This window comes from Synchiropus splendidus, chromosome 14 (assembly GCF_027744825.2).
Source record: "Synchiropus splendidus isolate RoL2022-P1 chromosome 14, RoL_Sspl_1.0, whole genome shotgun sequence".
NCBI lineage: Eukaryota > Metazoa > Chordata > Actinopteri > Syngnathiformes > Callionymidae > Synchiropus > Synchiropus splendidus.
This window is the reverse complement of record NC_071347.1, coordinates 12,557,910-12,578,049: the sequence shown is the minus strand read 5'-3', so window position 1 is coordinate 12,578,049 and position 20,140 is coordinate 12,557,910. Positions and strand designations below refer to the sequence as shown.

The 20,140-nt window shown below is 41.7% G+C and overlaps 1 protein-coding gene across 4 annotated transcripts in view; it reads right to left on the bottom strand.

The window, feature by feature from the left end:
• The window catches only part of brsk2a (BR serine/threonine kinase 2a), a 176,716-nt gene that overhangs the window by 70,426 nt on the left and 86,150 nt on the right, over positions 1-20,140 (bottom strand). For all 4 annotated transcript variants that reach the window (XM_053886713.1, XM_053886715.1, XM_053886716.1 and 1 more), the window contains exon 2: positions 6,890-6,984. In XM_053886713.1, coding sequence (XP_053742688.1) covers positions 6,890-6,984 — 95 coding nt within the window. The remainder of the gene's footprint in view (positions 1-6,889; positions 6,985-20,140) is intronic.

Sequence of the window (20,140 nt, the reverse complement as noted above, 5' to 3'; positions counted from 1 at the left end):
CCATAATTTAAAAAGACAGAAGAATAATCATTATTGTAATTTACATCTTGTCACTTAAATATTCTGAAAAACAATGATACCATGACATTACATACTTTACATGGCATAAACACCCATGTAAATTACATTTAAAGGCGCTCAATATAAAAACATATCTTGAATATTTTTTCCAGTAGTGAAGTACTGTTAAAGTAAATGGATGAAAAAAAGACCTAAAAATGACTGATCAGTTATATTTAGAATTCAAATGGTAATGAATGAAGAAACGACCTGTGGGCTGCAGAAATACAAGTAAAGGGCCGTGTATACACGTTGCCCACATCAGGGTCAGGATGTAGAGACTGTGTCACCGTGTTAATTTCTGCTTGTTGTGCAAGTATTTTTCTTGAACTGAGAAGCTCATAGGCAGTTTTGTGAGGTCCTCTTTTAATATAACTCATGATCACAATATCTAGCTGTATCAAAGGCCGTCCCGAAATAACTTCTACCTGAAAACATCTCAATAGTTCACTAAAACAGTACAGGATACAGTGCCTGGTTCAAATCAAGAAGAACAATCCCAGGAGAATCACGAGACCACGTTGGGTGCGGCACATCTCCTCCGACTGAACCACTGCGCCTGGGAACCCCACAAACCTGATGGATCCACATTTCTGGGCCACAACATATGAAAACCCATTTATTTCACTGTGTGTCTGCTTTTACTCAGCAGCAGCGGCGACACATGCGCCACAGCTCACAGACACACACGCACACCAAACATCAAGGAGGATGTGTGCGTGTTGGAGGCATTTCTGTATCCAACCCACCTGCGGCTCAACAGAGACGGAGGAGAGGGACGATCTATAATCATTAGGAGGGAAGAGTGGAGATGGTGGAGAAAGAAAGCTGCAGTGCTGTCAGTGAAGTGTCGGGATAACAAGATTAAACCGTGTGTGATTCATCTGTGGCGCTGACATTGTGCTCCGACCACCCACCCCGATTTCTGCCGCTTCATCTACTCAACATTTATCTCTTACTTTTGCTCCTGTGATTTTTAAGCAGGTTGTAGCCACACACAAGTGATGTAGCTGCAGTGAACATTTCTCCCACCGGTGAAACATCTTCTACCTTTGAAAACCACAAGGAAAAACAAGTTGTTGGATTAACTAAGACACCATGGTAATATTAGTATTTTCAGGCTCATATTTCATAATAATGAGCCTGAATTTAATTTTACCCATTGGATTTTAATATTGACTACAGAAGGTTGTTGTACTTCATTATGGACATCTAAAGGTCCAACTATGCTCCCTCCATGTGTTCTTTGCCACCAATATAAGGGGGAGTTAAAAGTGTATGACGAGAAGAAACTCTAAAACCAACATGGCGACTGTGGACGAGGTATTGATCATGTACCTCTTGCAGAAAAGATGAAACAGAGGCAGCGTTGTAGGAAGCGGTTGTCGGTGAGGCTGTTAAATATATTGTGAGTGGAGGACGGAGAATTTCCACCATTGTTATGTCTTCTTCGTGTCTTGTTAGAACTATGTATAGTTGTTGTTTTCTTGTTGCAAACCCAACGTCAGTCCACCTTAACTCGTACATTGGTTTGCTATGCTAACATAGCACAATGCACACTGCCCTGTCTTCTATGGTGAATTGCCAGGAGCCATGTATATATATATATATATATATATATATATATATATATATATATATATATATATATATATATATATATATATATATATATATATATACTTGCCGTTAACAATGAGTAACTATCATGTCCTTTAGAGCACATTTTCGGTGACCACTCCAGGGCAAAATATAGTCTGGTTTTTCAAGATGCCCCTTTTATACTAGACCTGGGCAAAATGCGGCCCGGGGGCCCTCCTGGAGTCAGAGCAAAGCTAGAAAACTGACATTGTTGACATATTTTTATACATTTTTTTATCTCTGACATATTTGTACTGTGCATTGTTCTATTCATTTTCATATTGGATTATTTTTCTGAATCTTTCCTCTTTTCCTTTGGCTATTTTAGGAGTATTTCTTGTCCCTCAAAATACAGAATTGAAAGTAAGGGGAAATATTGAGAAGTTTTAAATGGAATGTGGTTTAAATGAAACAAAACACAACAAACCAACCTTTTCTGTGCATTTTTAAAGTGTAATTTTATAATCACATGTGATGTCATGGCTTGATTTTTATTTTCAATTTTCTCTTACCCTCCTCTCTTTCTGTTCGATGGCCCCTCTGAACGGTCACAACACATAACCTCGCCCCATAGGAAATTGAATTTCCCACCTCTGCTATATACTGTACAGACATGAAGTTTCCCTTACACGGTAGTTGATCATGATATTTACCTCTCAGAATAGAGGTGTATTGAGATATTGTGACTGACATAAAACAGACTGTGCAAACATGTCAACACAGATAAATAGAGCAGTTAAGCAGAGCCACTGAATCTAGTTCAGAAGACATGGAGTTCACGCTCAGCATCCTTCCTACCCCCCCTCTCATGTCCTCTCTTCCCCTCATCCTGCCTTCGCCTGCTCTTCCTCTCCCGCTCTCAGCTCAGGGACAGTGGAGTGACTTTGAAGATGCGCCGCCACAGAAGGGGAGAGAGAGTGAGAGAGTCACTTCGGCTAATTAGTCGTCTTTATCCCAACAGCAGCCGCCGCCATTAGCTCTCCAGCTCGGGAGGGGAAAACAGAGGAATCAACCGCCGCCACCAAACGCTGCCTGCCACAGATAGCAGGCTCCCTCAGCAAGTTGTTAGTGCTCACGGCGAGCAACAATTCAAACCTTCCCACAGACGAAACGGTGGATTAGAGCAGGCAGCTGCCGCGCACTGTAATGATGATGTCATCATGGAGCGAGTGGAGTGCAGTCTGGAAACTTCTCCGTGTGCTTCCAACAACGCCGGGGGTTCATAAAAACTGCATGCAGCAGAGGCGCTGACGTAGAGCTCTGCCGCCTTAAAATGATGCGCCACCAAAGCAAAGCGAAACCAACTCGAGCTGTTTCTCATTCAGAATTCCAGATGGGGAACACAACATTATTACAAATTTATAGCCAAATTCCAATGACCTATTCTCTCCTTTAACTCCATGGAGTCAAGGCTAAGTGAGGCTTTGGTTACTCAAGCTATTATAAAGCAGCAACCTCGATCTGTAGCAGTGGCAAACTGAATAAAACTCCACCACTGTGAAGAAGACGTCTTTGTCTTTTGGCACTTGCCATCAGGGGTCGCCACACATCTCCCCTACCTTCATCATCTTGACCATCCTCCGAGTCAAGTTCAGACCCTTTTATTTCCTATTGATTTGTATTTTACTTTAGGAGGCATGTGCACCGGGGAAACACTCTCTAGAACACACATGTATCTCATTTCTCTATGGAGGTGGGATAAGATATACTTCAGATATACTTTATTTTTATGTTATACTTCCTAAAATCATTATTATATCCAGTTATTCTAATTTAAAAGAAAATCAACTGGCACAGTATTCATGGTTAATATCCTTATTATTTGATCATGATCAAGTTTTCTGAATATTTATACTATTATAAAAGAAATATAATAAATAAAAATAAGAGGATAAGAGGAGAAAAATGTAGTTTTATGATATATTATTGATGGCAAAAAGTATATATATATATATATATACATATATATATATATATATATATATATATATATATATATATATATATATATATATAATTTAGCATGAAGTGCTTGAGGTCAACAGTGCCTCAGGGAGAATTTAAAAAATCCCAACGGGACACAAAAATATTTTGCCTGGGAGAGTTCTGGGCCAGAGGAAAAAAGCAGTCATTTGAGCTGATGATAAAATTCTAACAAAATGATAGATTAGCCTCTTTATCCCAAGTTATTTGTTATACACTGTTGAGTATGTCTGCAGCAATACAGAGCAGAATTCAAGAAAAGAAAAAAGGTTCATGTCAACTTATTAAATTGTATACCAAATGGTTTAATACACAAAGAAAAGACAATGATGCTGGAGGAAAAAAGCTTCTGCAATAACAGAGAGAATGTACTGTATATACACAGTTGTATGATCATTAGTTATACTTGGCTTTTGAGGTCCGACAGGAGCCATCAAACTGGCACTTTTGGCCCATTAATATCTCTCATGAGGCGGCCAGTCACGACAGCTTCGGGGGAGATATCAGGTTCATATCACTGACACTAACCGTCCCTCTGTCCTCACACATGCTTGTCGACAGTTCAGACGTCATGTTAGCTTCCACTTTGTTTCAGAGTCGACGCCTCCTGACAGAACCTTGTACGTTCGCACGCCACATATTCCACTTTTCGGTCTCTCGCCGCCTCCAAACATGACAGACGGCTTGATTGAAGACAGTTTTCGGCTTGAAAATAAAGGCAAAAAATATCAACCCTGACGCTTGCTCTTTGAAGTATTCACAGCTCATTCTCAGTGACGGAGAGTTCATCCAGGAATTCATTATTCCAGTCATTCACTGTCTGTCTGCTTCATTGTGTGCTGGCCTGTGGGCCGTGCATTAAAGAGTTCTATATTAGTTCTATAAAGTTTGACAGAGTCGGGGACTTTATTTGAACTGTCTCTGAAAGACAATTAATGCAACCTGTCTGCTCTTCCTGCCAGTCCTCGCCCGAGAGGCCACTGAGGGGACGCACAAGCGACGGATCCACTCATGGAGTCTGCACATACATATACATGACCGTACTGTGCAGACGCTTCCAAACTTGTGTGGGCGCCTGACTGCATGTGTTCACGTGTGCACCTGCACTCTTACATATGCACTCACCCACACACCTGTCCAGGAGAGTCAGATTCTTCTCTAATAGCACCATAGGGACCAGAAACATTTGCATTTTAAAAGGTGACATTTTGCAGTCAGGTCTGGCAGCGCCACTCTGACAGGCAGCCAGAGGACAGGCGAGCGTGCTGACGCGTGGAGAGATACACAAGAAACATGGGAGAACCACACCAGATATTTCAAAAAAACCTAAGATGATCAAGACAGCTCTAAGGATACTCAAGGATTTTGAAGCAGGCAACTATGTAGGAGGTAACTATCAAACTTAAGGTCCCAACATGGACCTTAAGGGAAAGGGTTGTTGAAAAATATCATTCTAAAAACTGTGATTACCAAATAAAATTTGATCAGTTTTTTATTTGTATTGTTTTATTTACACTCGCGACTTTTAATATTCAGTATATTTAGCTGGTGTGATCGCTCTTACTCCCAGACTTTAAACCATGTCAATGTAGTACACAGACATGGAAGGATCTAGGGTACACATGTTCCTAAAAATACAAACTCGCCCCATAGTGTACTTGTGTAAATGGTTGTTGTGAAAATTGGCTATCAATATAATAACAGCAATAATAATAATAATAATAATAATAATAATAATAATAATAATACAATTTTGCTACAAAAAATAATTGTAAAAATCAGATAAAAGAACAAGCAGCTACCATTATAGCTTTACAATGTCAAAGATATTTTTTTCATTTCACACACTTTCTATTAGGTTTCAAATCCTATTATAGCATTATTAATATCATGTTCTTGTGATACAGGTCATTGTTTTTGCATGTGTAGCTTGTATAGAAACATTAAAAATTATGTAATATTCTCAGGTCAAAACGTAACGTAGAAGTTTGGCAATGTGGCAAAAAAGACTCAATTTCTTTCTTTTTTTTTCATATGGTCCAATAGCAGTCGTCACCACAATCTTTATATTTGCTATATTTTGGTCACTCTGTTTGGCTTTTTTGTTCATTTCTCACTTCTTTGTTGACAGCAAATGGAACTGGAGTCTGTAACGTCGTGCCATGTTGGAAGATAGAAGCATAATGAATAGTTGACTTAGTCGACTACGAACAAAGATTAAAATATGCACAGATATCCGTGACATTGCCAGGTTCTTTGCCACCGCAGTGCAGGGAGAAATGCCTGAGACTGAACCACGATGACCCAAAACACCTTTCAAAACACGTTGAAATTGAAATGTAATCACTTTTTTTACTACACTACACGCAGACATGTCAGTGTGTTCGTCAAGCCGTACACGTCATATGACGCCTAGTTGTTAAGTTTGTTGTTGTATCAGTCGACTAGTCGTAATCTGAACTGCGCAGGTCTTTCCTGTTGGCAGCGGCTGGCTCCTTCATAAAGGGGTTAAACAAGTGCACCTACTTCTCAACAGAACACACACACACAAGGGAGAGAGAGAAGGCTGAGTTTTTAGTTGGGATCAAATATTTATGACCCGACTTCTCACGCTTGAGTTATGGGAACTGTGACAATGGTGGAGTTCAATAATTGGCTGTGAAGTGCAGCTTCAGCACATGCCTGTCGAAAAGTTGCCGTGGTGAATGGTGAAGTCAGGACGTTATCATCCAGCCTTGCTCGGCGCTGTCACATTCTACTGGTTCACCTACTTTTCCGGCTGCTCCTAATAATACTGGTGTCAGCGCCGAGGCAGTCGGAATGATTGCACCCTGAAAGGAAATATGATCTGCCGTGGTTTTGGCTGAATAAAAAGCAAAGACAAGAGGAGGCACTGACTCAGTCAGGGGGTGATTAACACCCACTGTTGATCAAATAGTAACAGTGGAGCGGGGACTTCTCATCGGAAGGTGTGATGCCAATGAGGGGATTTTCTATTTGCAGGAAACTTGTGAAATGACAATCACGACTTTTCCATGTGAGACTATTGCAGCTAGTGGAACAGTTAGCACAAAATGCTAATTCTCTGAAAAACACAGCATAACATAAGAGAGAAAAAAAAAATAGAAATATAATGTTTAAGACTTGTTTTGTCCACATTGAAGTGGGACTTTAAGTCAAATACAAGAACAACAGAAGCTCTTACCTTCATGAGTACAGACTCGCTCAGTTTCTCCCGGTTGACAATCTTTATGGCAACTTTCTGGCACGTGACACAGTGAACTCCGAGCTTGACCAAACCTGCCGGAGACCAAGCGAGAGGAGAGATGAAGGAGGTTGAGACGATCAATGTGGTTCCATAATGATCCAACTACACTCTCTACATGACAAAGTGAACATCATCACGGTGCTCGGCGCAGAGTGGGCTTTCTCAGTCAGAACATTATGCAAGCAAATTCAATTTAAACTCGCGATTTGCCGACTTAAAGAGATGAATAGCGCCTAGTGCGTATGATTCTTTTTTTTTTTCTCGGCACCCCAATAATGCTCATTGACCTGACTGATGCAGAAAGGCTTGTATTATCACTTTCTGGATACTAATGGTGAAGTCGCAAGAGTTCTTTGAATAAATTGCCCTCCGGGGACTGTTTAAGTCTTGAACGGAGAAAGTCAGCGGACCATTTGTGTTACTGATCATAGTAATGTACTACAGCACTTAAATGCATCGTAGAAAGCTAGATAAAAAGGCCAGGAGCAGTTTCTGTAAATGTGTTTGCAGAAGTTGAAAAAGCATTAAAGGAAAAATTTCAATTTCATGAAGAAAAATATACTATAACAAATACTTTCCAGCACCATGGAGTTCTAAACCAGTAAATACAAGCAATGGAGTCCCACCATGACCTGTGTCCAAATGTAGTTTTCGGTCGTAAGTCTGACCCAATTCCTCTAGTATCGGATGCAGTCACAATTCAGATCATGGCCCAGATGAAACAGGGTGGAGCATGGAACAACAGGTTTAGGATGGAAGTCGCCCAAGTACCACAGGGTCTTGTTCACAAGTGAGTGAAGGATGGAGCGAGAGATTGTCAGACATGTAGCCTTTCCAATCGTGAGAATGGTAAAAAGAGCTGAGCCAAAGCAAAGCTCTCCTTTTCATTTATTTATTTATTTTTGGCATTTTTTTTCCACGTAAAATAAATCAAGAAAAAATAACCAAGATTTTTTTTTTTTTCCAAAAAAATCTTGAAAGTATAAGTTGATGTTACCATACGGCAGCACAGTACGATAATGGAATTAACAGAACAGTTATGTTATGAACTACATCAGGATGTCAGAGTGGGGCCTCCAAGTGAAGTCTTCCAGGCAACTGTGAAGGCTGGGATAATCCTAACCTAATCCTCTACAGGGGGAAGACGGGGCTTCTTCGCTTTGACTGCTCACCCCATGGCCCCACCTTGTCTTAATCTCAAATATCTTATATATGGGTTCATTCAACGGCCTTCACTTATATAAAACCTAAAGCACTTTTGCTGCAAAGTAGAAAAAGCAGCTATAAATTCATTGCACTTTGCATGAACTTTATTTTCAGCACCGCTGAGGCAACATCAAACCTCTCATCCTTCTACGGTGAATCCTGTTATCTACTAATAAAAGCACAAACCCTGTCGTGTCAGTAAATGTCCCCAGATACCTCATGTTAAACGATCAGGAACAAACAAAGCAGAAAATACTCTGGGACACCTGAAAGTGTGTCGCGTTACAGTGGAACAAAATGGCTTGTTTGAGAGTATTTGATACGGGGAAATCCACTCCGACAGCGCCAATCCATTTTCTACAAAGCATCAGTCGCAACTGCCTTTTTTTCACTGGGTGGAAAATGACAGAAAACAATTTTCATGTCTTGAAACCTGAGCCATAAATATCTGTGATACCAGTTCACAAAGGAAAGATGAAGCTGTTAGACTGAGTTTTGGTCACAGTGATGAAACAGCTGATGGATCCCTGAACATTAAGCTACAGCGTAGTAACTACAACAACTATAATACAACTATAAGATACGCGCAGGTCATTGGCAAAGTTCTCTGATGACAAATTCTTGATGTACAATACAGAAAGTAGCCCAGGAAAACTCTATGGTTGATGACACGCCCCAAAAATACAAGTGAAAGTAAGAAAGTTCTCAGGAAGAATGAATTTTAAGAATTTTAAGTAGCAGTGGGAACAGTCGTAAATTGACAAAAAAATGTGATATGAACTACGTCCTAGTCTCACACTACGGAGATGGAAAAAAAAGAGAATACAATATACCATTAAAGCCGCAACAGGCTACTACAGGCTCCTCAGGTGGCTACCTAGCACTTGTGAGGAGAGATGCTTCAGACATATTGCAAGGTTTGAGATCCAGTGTCTTTACTGGGGAGTGTTCTTTTAGTCTGTTAGTGAAGCTGTGGCCCTGTCTGTCTGCGATCATTGGGCGATGCCTTGCAATATGAGCCCACCCATTTATTGTGTTGCCTAAGTGCTTGACCTTAGTTTCGGTATGTTTGCGAACTCTTTGTGTCGACCAGCTCGGTGTTTTCGGGCATTCAGTAAAACCTGAAATGACTCCGAACTGTAGCTTTTACCGAAGACAGAATTGGTTGGATCTTTATCTCCGCTATCTTTGTTTTGGAACTTTCCATGTGTGCAGGACGCTGCGTGTAGTTACAACATGTCAGACAGACAGCTGAATTTTCGATAATGGAATTTTTTAAGTCGATTCTGAATTGTAGAAAATGAGAATCGGAAATTTATTTTTTTTGGCCCCGACTCACCAATGTCATATTCTTGGCTAAAATATAAAGTGGAATCTTTGTAGTCTTTGTGAAATCGATTGGTTGAACTGATGTATAATACATAGTTTCATATTGGTGTAAAAGATATGTTGATAACTCATAAGAACAACAGCGAAAACAAATGTCAAGAAGTGGCTTAAGTATAATTGAGTCGTGAAACTTCGAAGATATCGACTGGCTTTACTTGTGTCTGGGTGAGTTCCCCGGGAGCCAAGACACATGACGTCTATTGACAGGAAGTGGAAGAAGAGAAGACACACTTTGGACGATAAGCTAAAGCAAAGTAGACACTCGGCAGGAAGGATAACAGGAAATGAGGTTTGAGGTAACCAGCGATGCAGGTGTTAACCTATCAGGTCAGAGGAGACGAGCGATAAAGCCATTACGAATGAGCAGAAAGTGCATTGTGAGAGAGAACAGAGGAAATAACGGTCAAGCTTTTGAGCCAGGGACGGATAATTAAGCAGTGGCAGCGAGTGGGAGTGAGGCGCTGGCTCGGGATGGAGGTGCTGCAAGGGCAGGGAGTGAAGACTCACGGAGGAAAAGCTAATAGGGAGAGAGTGACGAAGGGATATGAAAGGAGTCAACCATGAGGATGAAAGATCAAGGAAGATTTTACGGAGGATGCAACAGTTGCGCGGCTGAGGGAACAAGCCACAGGTCCATTAGGCTAGCGATGGTAATCATATGTTAATGGATGCAACAGCGACACTCATGAGTCATAATAAACACATTAAAGAGAAAACATCTGCTGGCAAACACAAGGAAACCTAACTGGGTTATTTGCCTCACGATCAATCTTACTCCCAGGCCAGTTGTTTTCAAGAGCAGTGGCAAACGTGCACAGGAAGAACTGGATCATGTGCCAGTGCATTCACTGCAGTCGACAGACGGATTTAGAAAAGAATACTCCCAGTGTTTGTCTTCTCCTTCAAGTAGGCCCATCATGAAGGACCACCTCTAGATATAATATAATAAATAATAATACAAGACAAGACAAGACAAGACAAGACAAGACAATATAATAATAATATAATATAATATATTTCATTGTGTAGTTTGCTTTGCCCTGAATGACATTTGATTATTATTTCAACATTGTTTGAATAGTAATGAAATAGAATTTAAAAAAATACCAAACATAACAAACACAAAACAAAACCAAGTTTTATTTACGATTTCGGTCTTGATGCCTCCACTGCACGTTAGTCAGTCAGAAGCAAAGACTCCCAGAGTCACTGAATCCTCTGACCTGATCCCGGACTGCGGTGGCTGGAAGAGGAATGTTGGGGAGATTTCCACACGCACGTGGGCTGAGCAGGTCTGCTGTCTTTGATGCAGAGCATCAAACGTCAGGCTTTGACTCAGAGCACAAAGGATCAGGCCCTCATGGGGGGTGTCGTTGAGAAAACCAGCAGCAACTCAAAGAGAGACTGAAAACATCGCGTGAGACGGGTGGAATATAAACGCTGCCAAAATGCAGTTGTTTTAAAAATGTAAAGCCTTTGTGGTGGATGGACGCAGAAGGTGTCAGGTAATTCATTATGAAAGCATTGGCTGCAAAAACGTGAGCAACTCATCTTCTTCCGTCAAATCTAAAGCATCAGCAGGCCTCATGGCGGGATAAAGACATCAGCTAATAACTTATGTGCTCGCGAGGCAACCCCATCTTCTCCTCTCAGCACTTTTTTACTTCCAAGCAACTCGCCGATTAATCATTCTGCAGACGGATTGGTGGAGACAATTTCAACCATTTCGGTGCACAGACTGGTGGAAAGCGAAAACTTAAGAAAGACACAGTTTTTCCACTTTTTTTTTTCAGTCTCACATCAACAGTCGACAGCAAGCGTCTCCAAAATGACAAGCTCTACCTGGGTGAAGAAACTTGGGATGTTTACAAGCATTTCTCAAATGCAACTTTAGGCGGTGAGCGCGGTGTCGAGCAATGCAATTTCATTAAAGCAGTTTCTTATTAAATATACAGGACATAATCGGTTATTGAGGACAATTAACTAAGTGATTGACTGAGTGTTTTACCGCCGCTCCGCCGTGGCGTTCATGCAGTCAACGGTCATTACCTGATTGCCACAAATGAGAGTGAAACAAAGCATGAAACAGAGATGTCACCACGTCTGCATCTCTCACATCCAACCCTGATCTTCCCGAAGCTCTAAGCCAGCACTGGCAGATGGTAGTAGCTTATGCTGGCTTAGCTTTCTCTCCCTCAGGCGCCATCGCCAAAACCTGGTTACCCCGAGGCGCAGATCTGAGACCTGCACTCCACTGCTGCTCTCCAACCCTGAATGCTTGACACGGAGGCTGCAGCTCTGCCCGGGGATCAGCGTTTAGAAAGGAAGCGCCACGTCCTGCTCGAGTTTACGGCTCTTGCTTGTTGGAGGCCATATGGGAAGCCACCGGTGGAGAGCGTGGGAATCCCCTCCACCAGGGTAAAGGTCAGGCGTCTCAGGTCTTTGCACAACCACCAGAGTTCTGCGCTGAACTGTAAATACATTTGCAGTCACTTATAGGTAACAAATGATTCTCAGCTCAGTTCAACAGCCATACAATGAACGAAAAAAAATTAAAGGACAATTGCCAACAAGTTCACAGCACCTTTTATTTACGAGGCTAACGCTAGCTCGAGTCGATCGCCTCGTCATGAGCTACTTCCTTCCAGTTCACGTGATGCAAAAACATACTACCTGCTCCCAAGTGCTCATGCAGCACGTGTTTGATGCTACCAACCTGAGCTGCGACGTGGAACGGAATGTGGCCAGCCAGGAAGCGAACCGACCGAGGAACAAGGAAGCAGTGGGGGGCGTTTTGATACTGGTTGTCGAAAGTATCTATACTCTGAAGTATCACTACTAAAACGACACACTACAACACTAATTTGTAATTGTACCAATATCTGTTCATGCAACACGGACAGGGACGTCAGCGACACCACGGTCATCATGGCGGCTTCCAACAGGTCAGCATTAGCCGTTAGCCGTGGCTAGCTGCCCTTAGCTCCCTTTGTGACTCAAACATGTTTTCTTCTATTAAACAAGCTGACTGAAGCAGAGAGAAGTCGAATTGTTGCCGCCAGCTCTACCAGTGTCCTTTGAAAAACAACGAAAATATGAAGCTTTGAAAATAAACAAATCATTTGCATTTATATGCAAAGCAACCATAAGTGAAAACTTCATTGTCTTGTATTATTATTTTTCCACATTTTTTTATCCCTGTGGTATGGAAAATAGTGTTGAGAATTTTCCTCAGCATCAATGTTGAATTTGAAATGTTAGGATTGTGACAACCCTAATAACAATGGGTTCATTTTGGGGAGTAGTTATTACACATCACAAGATGCTTCATCACTCGTAGTCAAACGGGATATCAGGCTTGGAGCCAGATCATCTTGAATGTGCCACACTATAACCATAATAACCAACTGATATTTAACCCATACTGACCCGAGAACTTTCATGTGCACTGTGTTACGAGGCGAGGCAGAAGACAAACATATCTCAAGTACTTTTCTCTCACACTTTAATCCCTCCCACAACGTTACTGCTCCTCTGAAGATTGCAAATTCAGCAAACATTGCTCCAACACTTTCTAAATACCACAAAGTGCAAAAACATTGACTGCAGCCGGAGAAAAAAACAGCTTCAAAAGTAGGATGTGCAGTTTAGCCCTAAAGTGATACAAGAAGAAGACTGTGATGCAAGCTCACACAAACACTTGTTATGGTTCTGTTGAGGCCAAAACCACATTCTGTGTGCAGACCACAGCTGATGTCTGTAGTCGCCACACCTCAATAGAACAAGTGTGTTGCTGCACATCACCTAAAATGAGCCAGCATTGTATTCTCTGTAAATTAATCTAGTTATTGAAGACAACCATGAGTCAAAGGATAAACTGCAATGAAAATCCATCCAGGAACATTATCAGTTACAAAAAAAAACTTAAATATAAATATTAAGTATACCTTGAAATATAGTGAAATAAAATATCATTAAAATAAAACATCAGTTGGAAAAAGAGATAGTAGAGAATTGTGAGCCTTTATTGACTGAGCTGTACGTCACTAGAACTATAGTGCTGAACTTTTAAAATAACATCGGACAGATGTACTTGAGTTTGTTTGTTCCAACACATTCTCACTCCCAAGGTGTCAAATAGCGACTATCTTCAATTGAGTTTTGCGTCCTATCTTGACACAAAAGTCTGCCATTGCACATTGACACATTACAGTTCTAATTGAAGCACATGTTGCGCCTTCAGCAACGCATCCTGACAACATACCAACATACGGTTGTGTAAACTAAAGATGGAGGTTGGGGTGAGGCAACTTCAGTTCTGTTTTCCACAACATTCTCTTGGTATATGAGTGTTTCAAAAGTTCTCATCCTTAACCAAAGAAAGACACTATTGCAGAGATGCTGTGACAGACTTTGACCCCAGAGACCATTGAGAAATTATAGCATATCAATAGTAGTAAAGTAAAAATGAAGTGTCCACAAACATTTAAACATTTCAAGCTACTTGAGGCTGTGGCACACTGCAGCTAAAATGAGGACATATGATGCAGATACTGATGGTCGAAAACTGTTTGAAGGTATTTAACAACTTTTACCGTTACAAACTAGTATTTGTCTGAAAAAAAGAACCTACACAGTTTAGTGGACTTAGTTAGTGTTTGACTTTGGTCTTGTACTATTAATACCAACACAGATTATGCTAATCCAACAGGGTTCAGCAGCATCAGAAAGAGTCCCCATGTCTGTTTACACAAGCGTTTACTTTATTTGACTTGGCATGTTATCATTTGACTGTTTGGATGACGGGTAGACGGCAAACACCGGCATGAAGATGCCACATTTTGTTTGACACGAACATTAGGAAACAAACAGCAAGTACTGCGACGTCTCCACCGAGTGGCTCCAAGGCACAATCCGTTTTCCACATTCAGCAACAAGATTGAGAGCGATAGAGAGCGTCGCCCAGGGGCTGTGACTGAATGATCCACTTAGTTATCTAACAAGCTTTCTGATTGGCACATCTGAGAGGTCCCCGTCCCGTCCCTGCATCGCTATGCAAATATATGCACAAAGGCTTCCTTAGAAGCTCATCACGTGTATGATAGCAGAAGCGCTTGCTTTCTGGCAGCATGGAAAAAAACAAGACTCATAGCCAGGGGTGAATCGCTGCAGGATTCCACAGCACAAAACAGCTCTGAAAACTTCACGTTTCTAATTGTAATCCAATATTTACTGCTTGTATTAAATATTGGACTACACAAAACATGACTATCATTTTGTCTAAATGAGCATGAGGATTTGTTGGTTGCCAGCTGTTGCTGTTCACTATGTACTAACTCCATGCAGAAATGGGTGGAAATCAAGGGGGTTGAAGAGGAGACTACAGGCAGGGTGGAGACATCTGGCAGAGGTAAACTGTGGTAGATAGAGAGCAGGGGAAGAGAGACCTGCTATGACGCCTTATGGCTCTAAGGCCCATTTATGCACCTTTAATGTACCTTTTCAAACGATGCAACCATCACACACTTCCATGCTATATCCACCAGGGGGAGCAGCCCAGAGACAAATCTTTGTGATAACAACAAACTGCAAAACAAACATGGTGACTGGGGGAGAAGTATTGATAATGTACCTCTTGTACAAAAGTGGAAACTGAGGCAGTGTTGCTGCTCATTCTGGACGCTTCAAAAACTGACATTTTAAAAGCAATATTTAAAAGAGACAGAAATAAGGAAGTACGGAAGCAATGCTAGAAATGGCTGAGTTGAAGACTATGAGAGGAAGAGTGACTAGAAAAGAGAAGCTCAGAAATGAATATATAAGAGGGAATGTGGAGTTGTAGTGAGCGGATGACCAGTGAGGCAAGGCAGCATAGGTTCAGGTGGAGGAGGAGGTGAACAAACCAGATGGGAAGTTTATTACATAGTAGACAATGAGAGGCCTGGGGACAATTTTTTTTTCAAGGGGGGTTTCCTCATAACACTTTCCCATTGTGTAATAACGAAACTTGAAACATATTATTTTATATTATGTTCATTTTACCAATAACATTGCTCTTGCTTCCTTTTTACATCAAGTCTTTTAGTAGGAAAAATGCTTAAACTACTGATCCTCACAAGAGTTAATGGGAAAGTCAAACGTCCTGCAGAAGTACAACACATAATGATGTATAATGTTTTCCTACAGTGCTGTGTGTAGTGGTCCGATAAAGGCCAGGACAACTGATCTCTCCTCATGAAGCGCACTCCGATTAACTTCATCTTCCATCGTGGGCTTCACCACTGGAACGTCCTCGCACATTTAAGATTTCGCAACGTGGATTCTGGCATGGAACTGGCCTCAGCTCACAGCGGCTCAGACACTGTCGGAGGAAATGCTTGGTCCAAATCCCAAATGGGAACATAGGAGCGAGCATGAATGAAGACGTCTCTGCTTCTAATGGAAAAGAAGATGAAGCTGAAAGACCAAACAAGAGACGGGCATCACGCCCGAATCATTCAAACAGGTGAATAAAGAAAGCCACCGGAAGGGACGTCGGCAAAAAAAGCGGAAAGAAGTTGAGGATCGTGCGTGCGGGGGCAGGGAGACTCAGATCTATTTTTAATGCCTCTGACTGGGGATCAGCAAAAGGAATGTATAATTACAGCTTCATGAATAATGCAAGACGGCTTCTTTTAATTAGCCACACCATGCCCACTGCAGCAACCGCAGTCGGCGGGACAAACATGTGCGCCCGCAAGAATCGAGCGGCCGTCCAATGAAAATGATTTTACAGCGTGTGTCATATCTGAAACGTATGTGCGCATGCTAAGCAGCCCGGCGCTGGCCTCCGGGGAGACAGAAGTCAAATGAAGAGGCGAAACGACAAGATAAGGATTGGTGCCTTGGTGATGACTCTCTGGTAGACTTCACAGCGAGCGAAGCCCCCAGACTCCTCCAGAGCCCTCCGCTGTCTGCCTGTCACGCGTTAGATAACTCCCAATAAAAAACGATGAATTATTAAACGTCCGACTGGATCACATTACAAAACCTCAGCGTAACCGCGCTGGCAGTTGAAACACGGACTTCTCTTCCTCTCGCTCCTGGAGGTGCAGCAAAGAAAAAGCTATTTATTGCATCCAAGTCGATGTAGAGGGGCCAAACTGTGTGGGCTGGGAAAATAGGAGCGAGAGGAAATCTGATTCTAAGAAGCTGTTAATCAAACCATCCTCATCTATAATTCAGCTCGAGCTAATTCATTAAGTTTACTGTGTTTTTCTATGTAGCGTTTTCATTATCACACACAGATCAATCACCAACAGGATTGGTCCTCAGCAGCTCCACCTATCAACCGGCCCGAAACTCCATTAAACTCGGAGCGGCACCAGGAAGTGGACGTCCCACTGACACATCAAGAGTCGGGCAGGATGTTGTCGGGTTTGTTATCAGGCAGCTCTTCTTCTGCCATCTTCACAGCCTTCATTTGCAAGCTAATTTGTGGCTGGCAACGACAGGCCTGAGTGTGCGAGAGGATATTGGATGTAATTCGATGTCTCTCTCCATCTTGGTTTCTTGATTGGGGTTTAATTGGCAGCGAGGGGGCTACAATCCCACTCTGGGTTAGGCAGGGGAATAGGGAGGGTGGTGGAAAATTCCAAAAAGAAAAAAAAAATTCCACGCTATTGAAGCATCAGAGATGCAAAGCTCACAAAACATATATAACAAATTGAACCATGGGACTGTTCCCACCAACATGCAATACATTTCTTCAAACAGAGTGTCAACTGAAGTGCTCTTTCAAACTTACAACACATATTTAGTCAGGGGTCTCCTCCCTATACAGAAAACTTCAGTCAACAGATTAAAATGTCTCATCTTCCTAGAAGGAAGACAGTCACGGGTGCAGTGGTGCTGTCTGAACCGTAGTAAGGTCAGTCTTTCACCCAGCTTCAAAATGCAGGAGGGTCACTTCTGAAATAGTCCACGAGTCCAGCATGAAGACTGACTCATGAAACAAACTGGGCAACGTTCTGAACTTGCAACAATAACTCCTCAAATCTTTTATTGACATTAAAATGCTCAAAATGCGCTGTTTTCGCCCGCGTTTGGACACCAGAGCTGATCTCAGCTGCTTCTTCATGTCTCCGGTCCTCCAGGAGATTGGCTCACGAAAACAGCGTATTTTGAGTACAAAATGTAATAAAGCGCCTGTGATTTCATCAGTTTTATGTGATGGGGATTAATATTTTTGCAGCACGACACTCTTTAGCCTGTAAAAATCCATATATTAGCCGCGTCATTGCATAAGCCGGAGGGTTCAGACTGCGAGAAAAAAGTTGATTATCGTCCAAAGTTTTCTTTTTATTTGGTGTAAATGTAACATGAAGGAAGACTTTAATTTGCTATTAAACACAATGCTAATATATTGATAGCCCTACTTAATATAAATGTCCAGTGACATTATGAAAAACCAGAGACAGAAAGTGGTAAAAAGTAGCTGCTTTAATACATGTCTCTGATGGCTCTCCTTTATCAAAGAAACAGGGTTCCAGTAAAACCCACATTAGCAGGAGAATCTTGGTGGTGTGCTGGAAGGGCGGGAAAGAATGAGCGAGCCATTATTGAGAGTATGAAGTCAACTGAAGGGAGAGGAGGTTTTCCCACACATATATGACCCAACAGTGTCTATTAGCGTAACAATGGCTGCCCTGAGCTACTGGAAACAATTAAGCTAATCACAATACAACATGTAATTTCAATACTATGTGCTACATTTGTACTAACACTTCAGAAACCCTTTTTTCCCAACCTCCTTCCTGAGTCTTTGAAGAGTCTTTGTTTTTCATTAATGTGCACTGCAGAGGGTGAAAGTGTCAAAGCCTCACCATTATCTCAAACACCTTCAGGCTCGGAAAGGATGAAGACAGCAGGTGCATGTGAGCAATACGAGAGGGATTTGTTGTTTTCTAATATTACAGCAAGACCTCGAGAAGGCAGCAGACAAGGGTAAATAGACTGGAGGGGCTATGTTTTGAATTCAAACACATCAAAAATCGTATCATGAGAAAAGACTCAAGTATCATCTAAGTATAATATTCACAATAATAAACCAAAAAAAGGAATTAAATAATACTGATGAACTATGGCAAAATGTTTTTAATGACTTTTCTGTAAAAGATAGGCAGAATGCAGCAGGATAATCTTGTAAAAATAGACATTCCAAACAGATTCAACGACGCATTCTCGCTCCCAAGATAGTGACGATTTGCAAGTTGACTATTGCATGTAATGTTGACGCCAAAGTCTGTCTTCTGCATTGCATGTTGACACATAGATGTTTCAATGAGTCCACCAGTAACATCAGTACGCCTTCATTGAAACAACGTCGTGACTATGGATGTACATAATCTACATATGTGGCTCTGAGCTCCACTCACGGTGGCAAACGTGACAGAAACACAGTATCATACAGCAAAATGAGCACCATTGGCTTCTGACTGAGGGCATTGAGTGACGAAACAATAGGCAATTCAATTGAACGAGTCAACATGCAATGCAGACTGACTTCAGAGTTACTTTGGGATGTCCCCCCAAATAGTTGCTTTTAAATGCATTGGGAATGAAAATGTGTGATTGATTTTTTTTAAAGCCACGGTTATGAGTACCCAAAACTTAATCATACACTTGTGGGCTATGGCTCAGTGCAGAGACACAACCCACCCTGTCACAAACTATTGAGGCATGTAACAAGTCGTGTAAAATCCGCTTGAAATTCTACACCAATTTAAAGCTAGCATTGACCCGAAACTGGATGTCCAAAATGTTTTGGGATCACAGAGTTTTAAGCTTACGCAGAGTCATGAACGCCAATGCGACAGCAATATACCCCTAAGTAAGACATAAGGCCCATTTATGCTCTCTTTACATACGAAATTGTACCCATCAATTTCAAACCAGGTTACTGTCACCTATCCACCGGGGCAGGGGCCCTGGAGTGAAATGTTTGTGACAACCTCAAACATCAAAATATGGCCACTGCGGAAGAAGTTGAAGAAAAAGAAAAGAAGAAGAAACAAAGGCAGGTGTTATATATATCACAACTGAAGGAACAGAGAATTCCTGCCATTGTTATGTCTTCTTCATGTCTCATTATAGCTACATACAGGGTAGTTCCAGTAACGCTGCCCCCCATAGTTTCTAATGCTACTGCTCCTTTTGCTCCGTATCCACAAGCATCGTGGAAACATGCAGAAACATGGACGAAATGAATGCAGAGCATGGACAGATGGCTCTGTCCGTATCTGGATCAGCGTTGAGCATAAATGGGCCTTTAACTATAACTGTAGCCAACAAGAAATACAACAAATCTCCCAAGTACTAAAAGACATATGGCCCATTCTGACTGAGCAATTCTGTGTGAGCCGTAGTGCAAGTGTATCATACTTGCACATATACATACAAGTATACATAGACATGGGGTACCTCTGAGTGTATGCTCACCTACAGTACCCTCACAATGAGTGACTGCTTTCCCTCATTGAGTATACAAGGGAGAAGAAAATGTCAACTGCCCTGATAGTCCAAGGCTCACATGCTTGACCTTTCTGCAGTTGT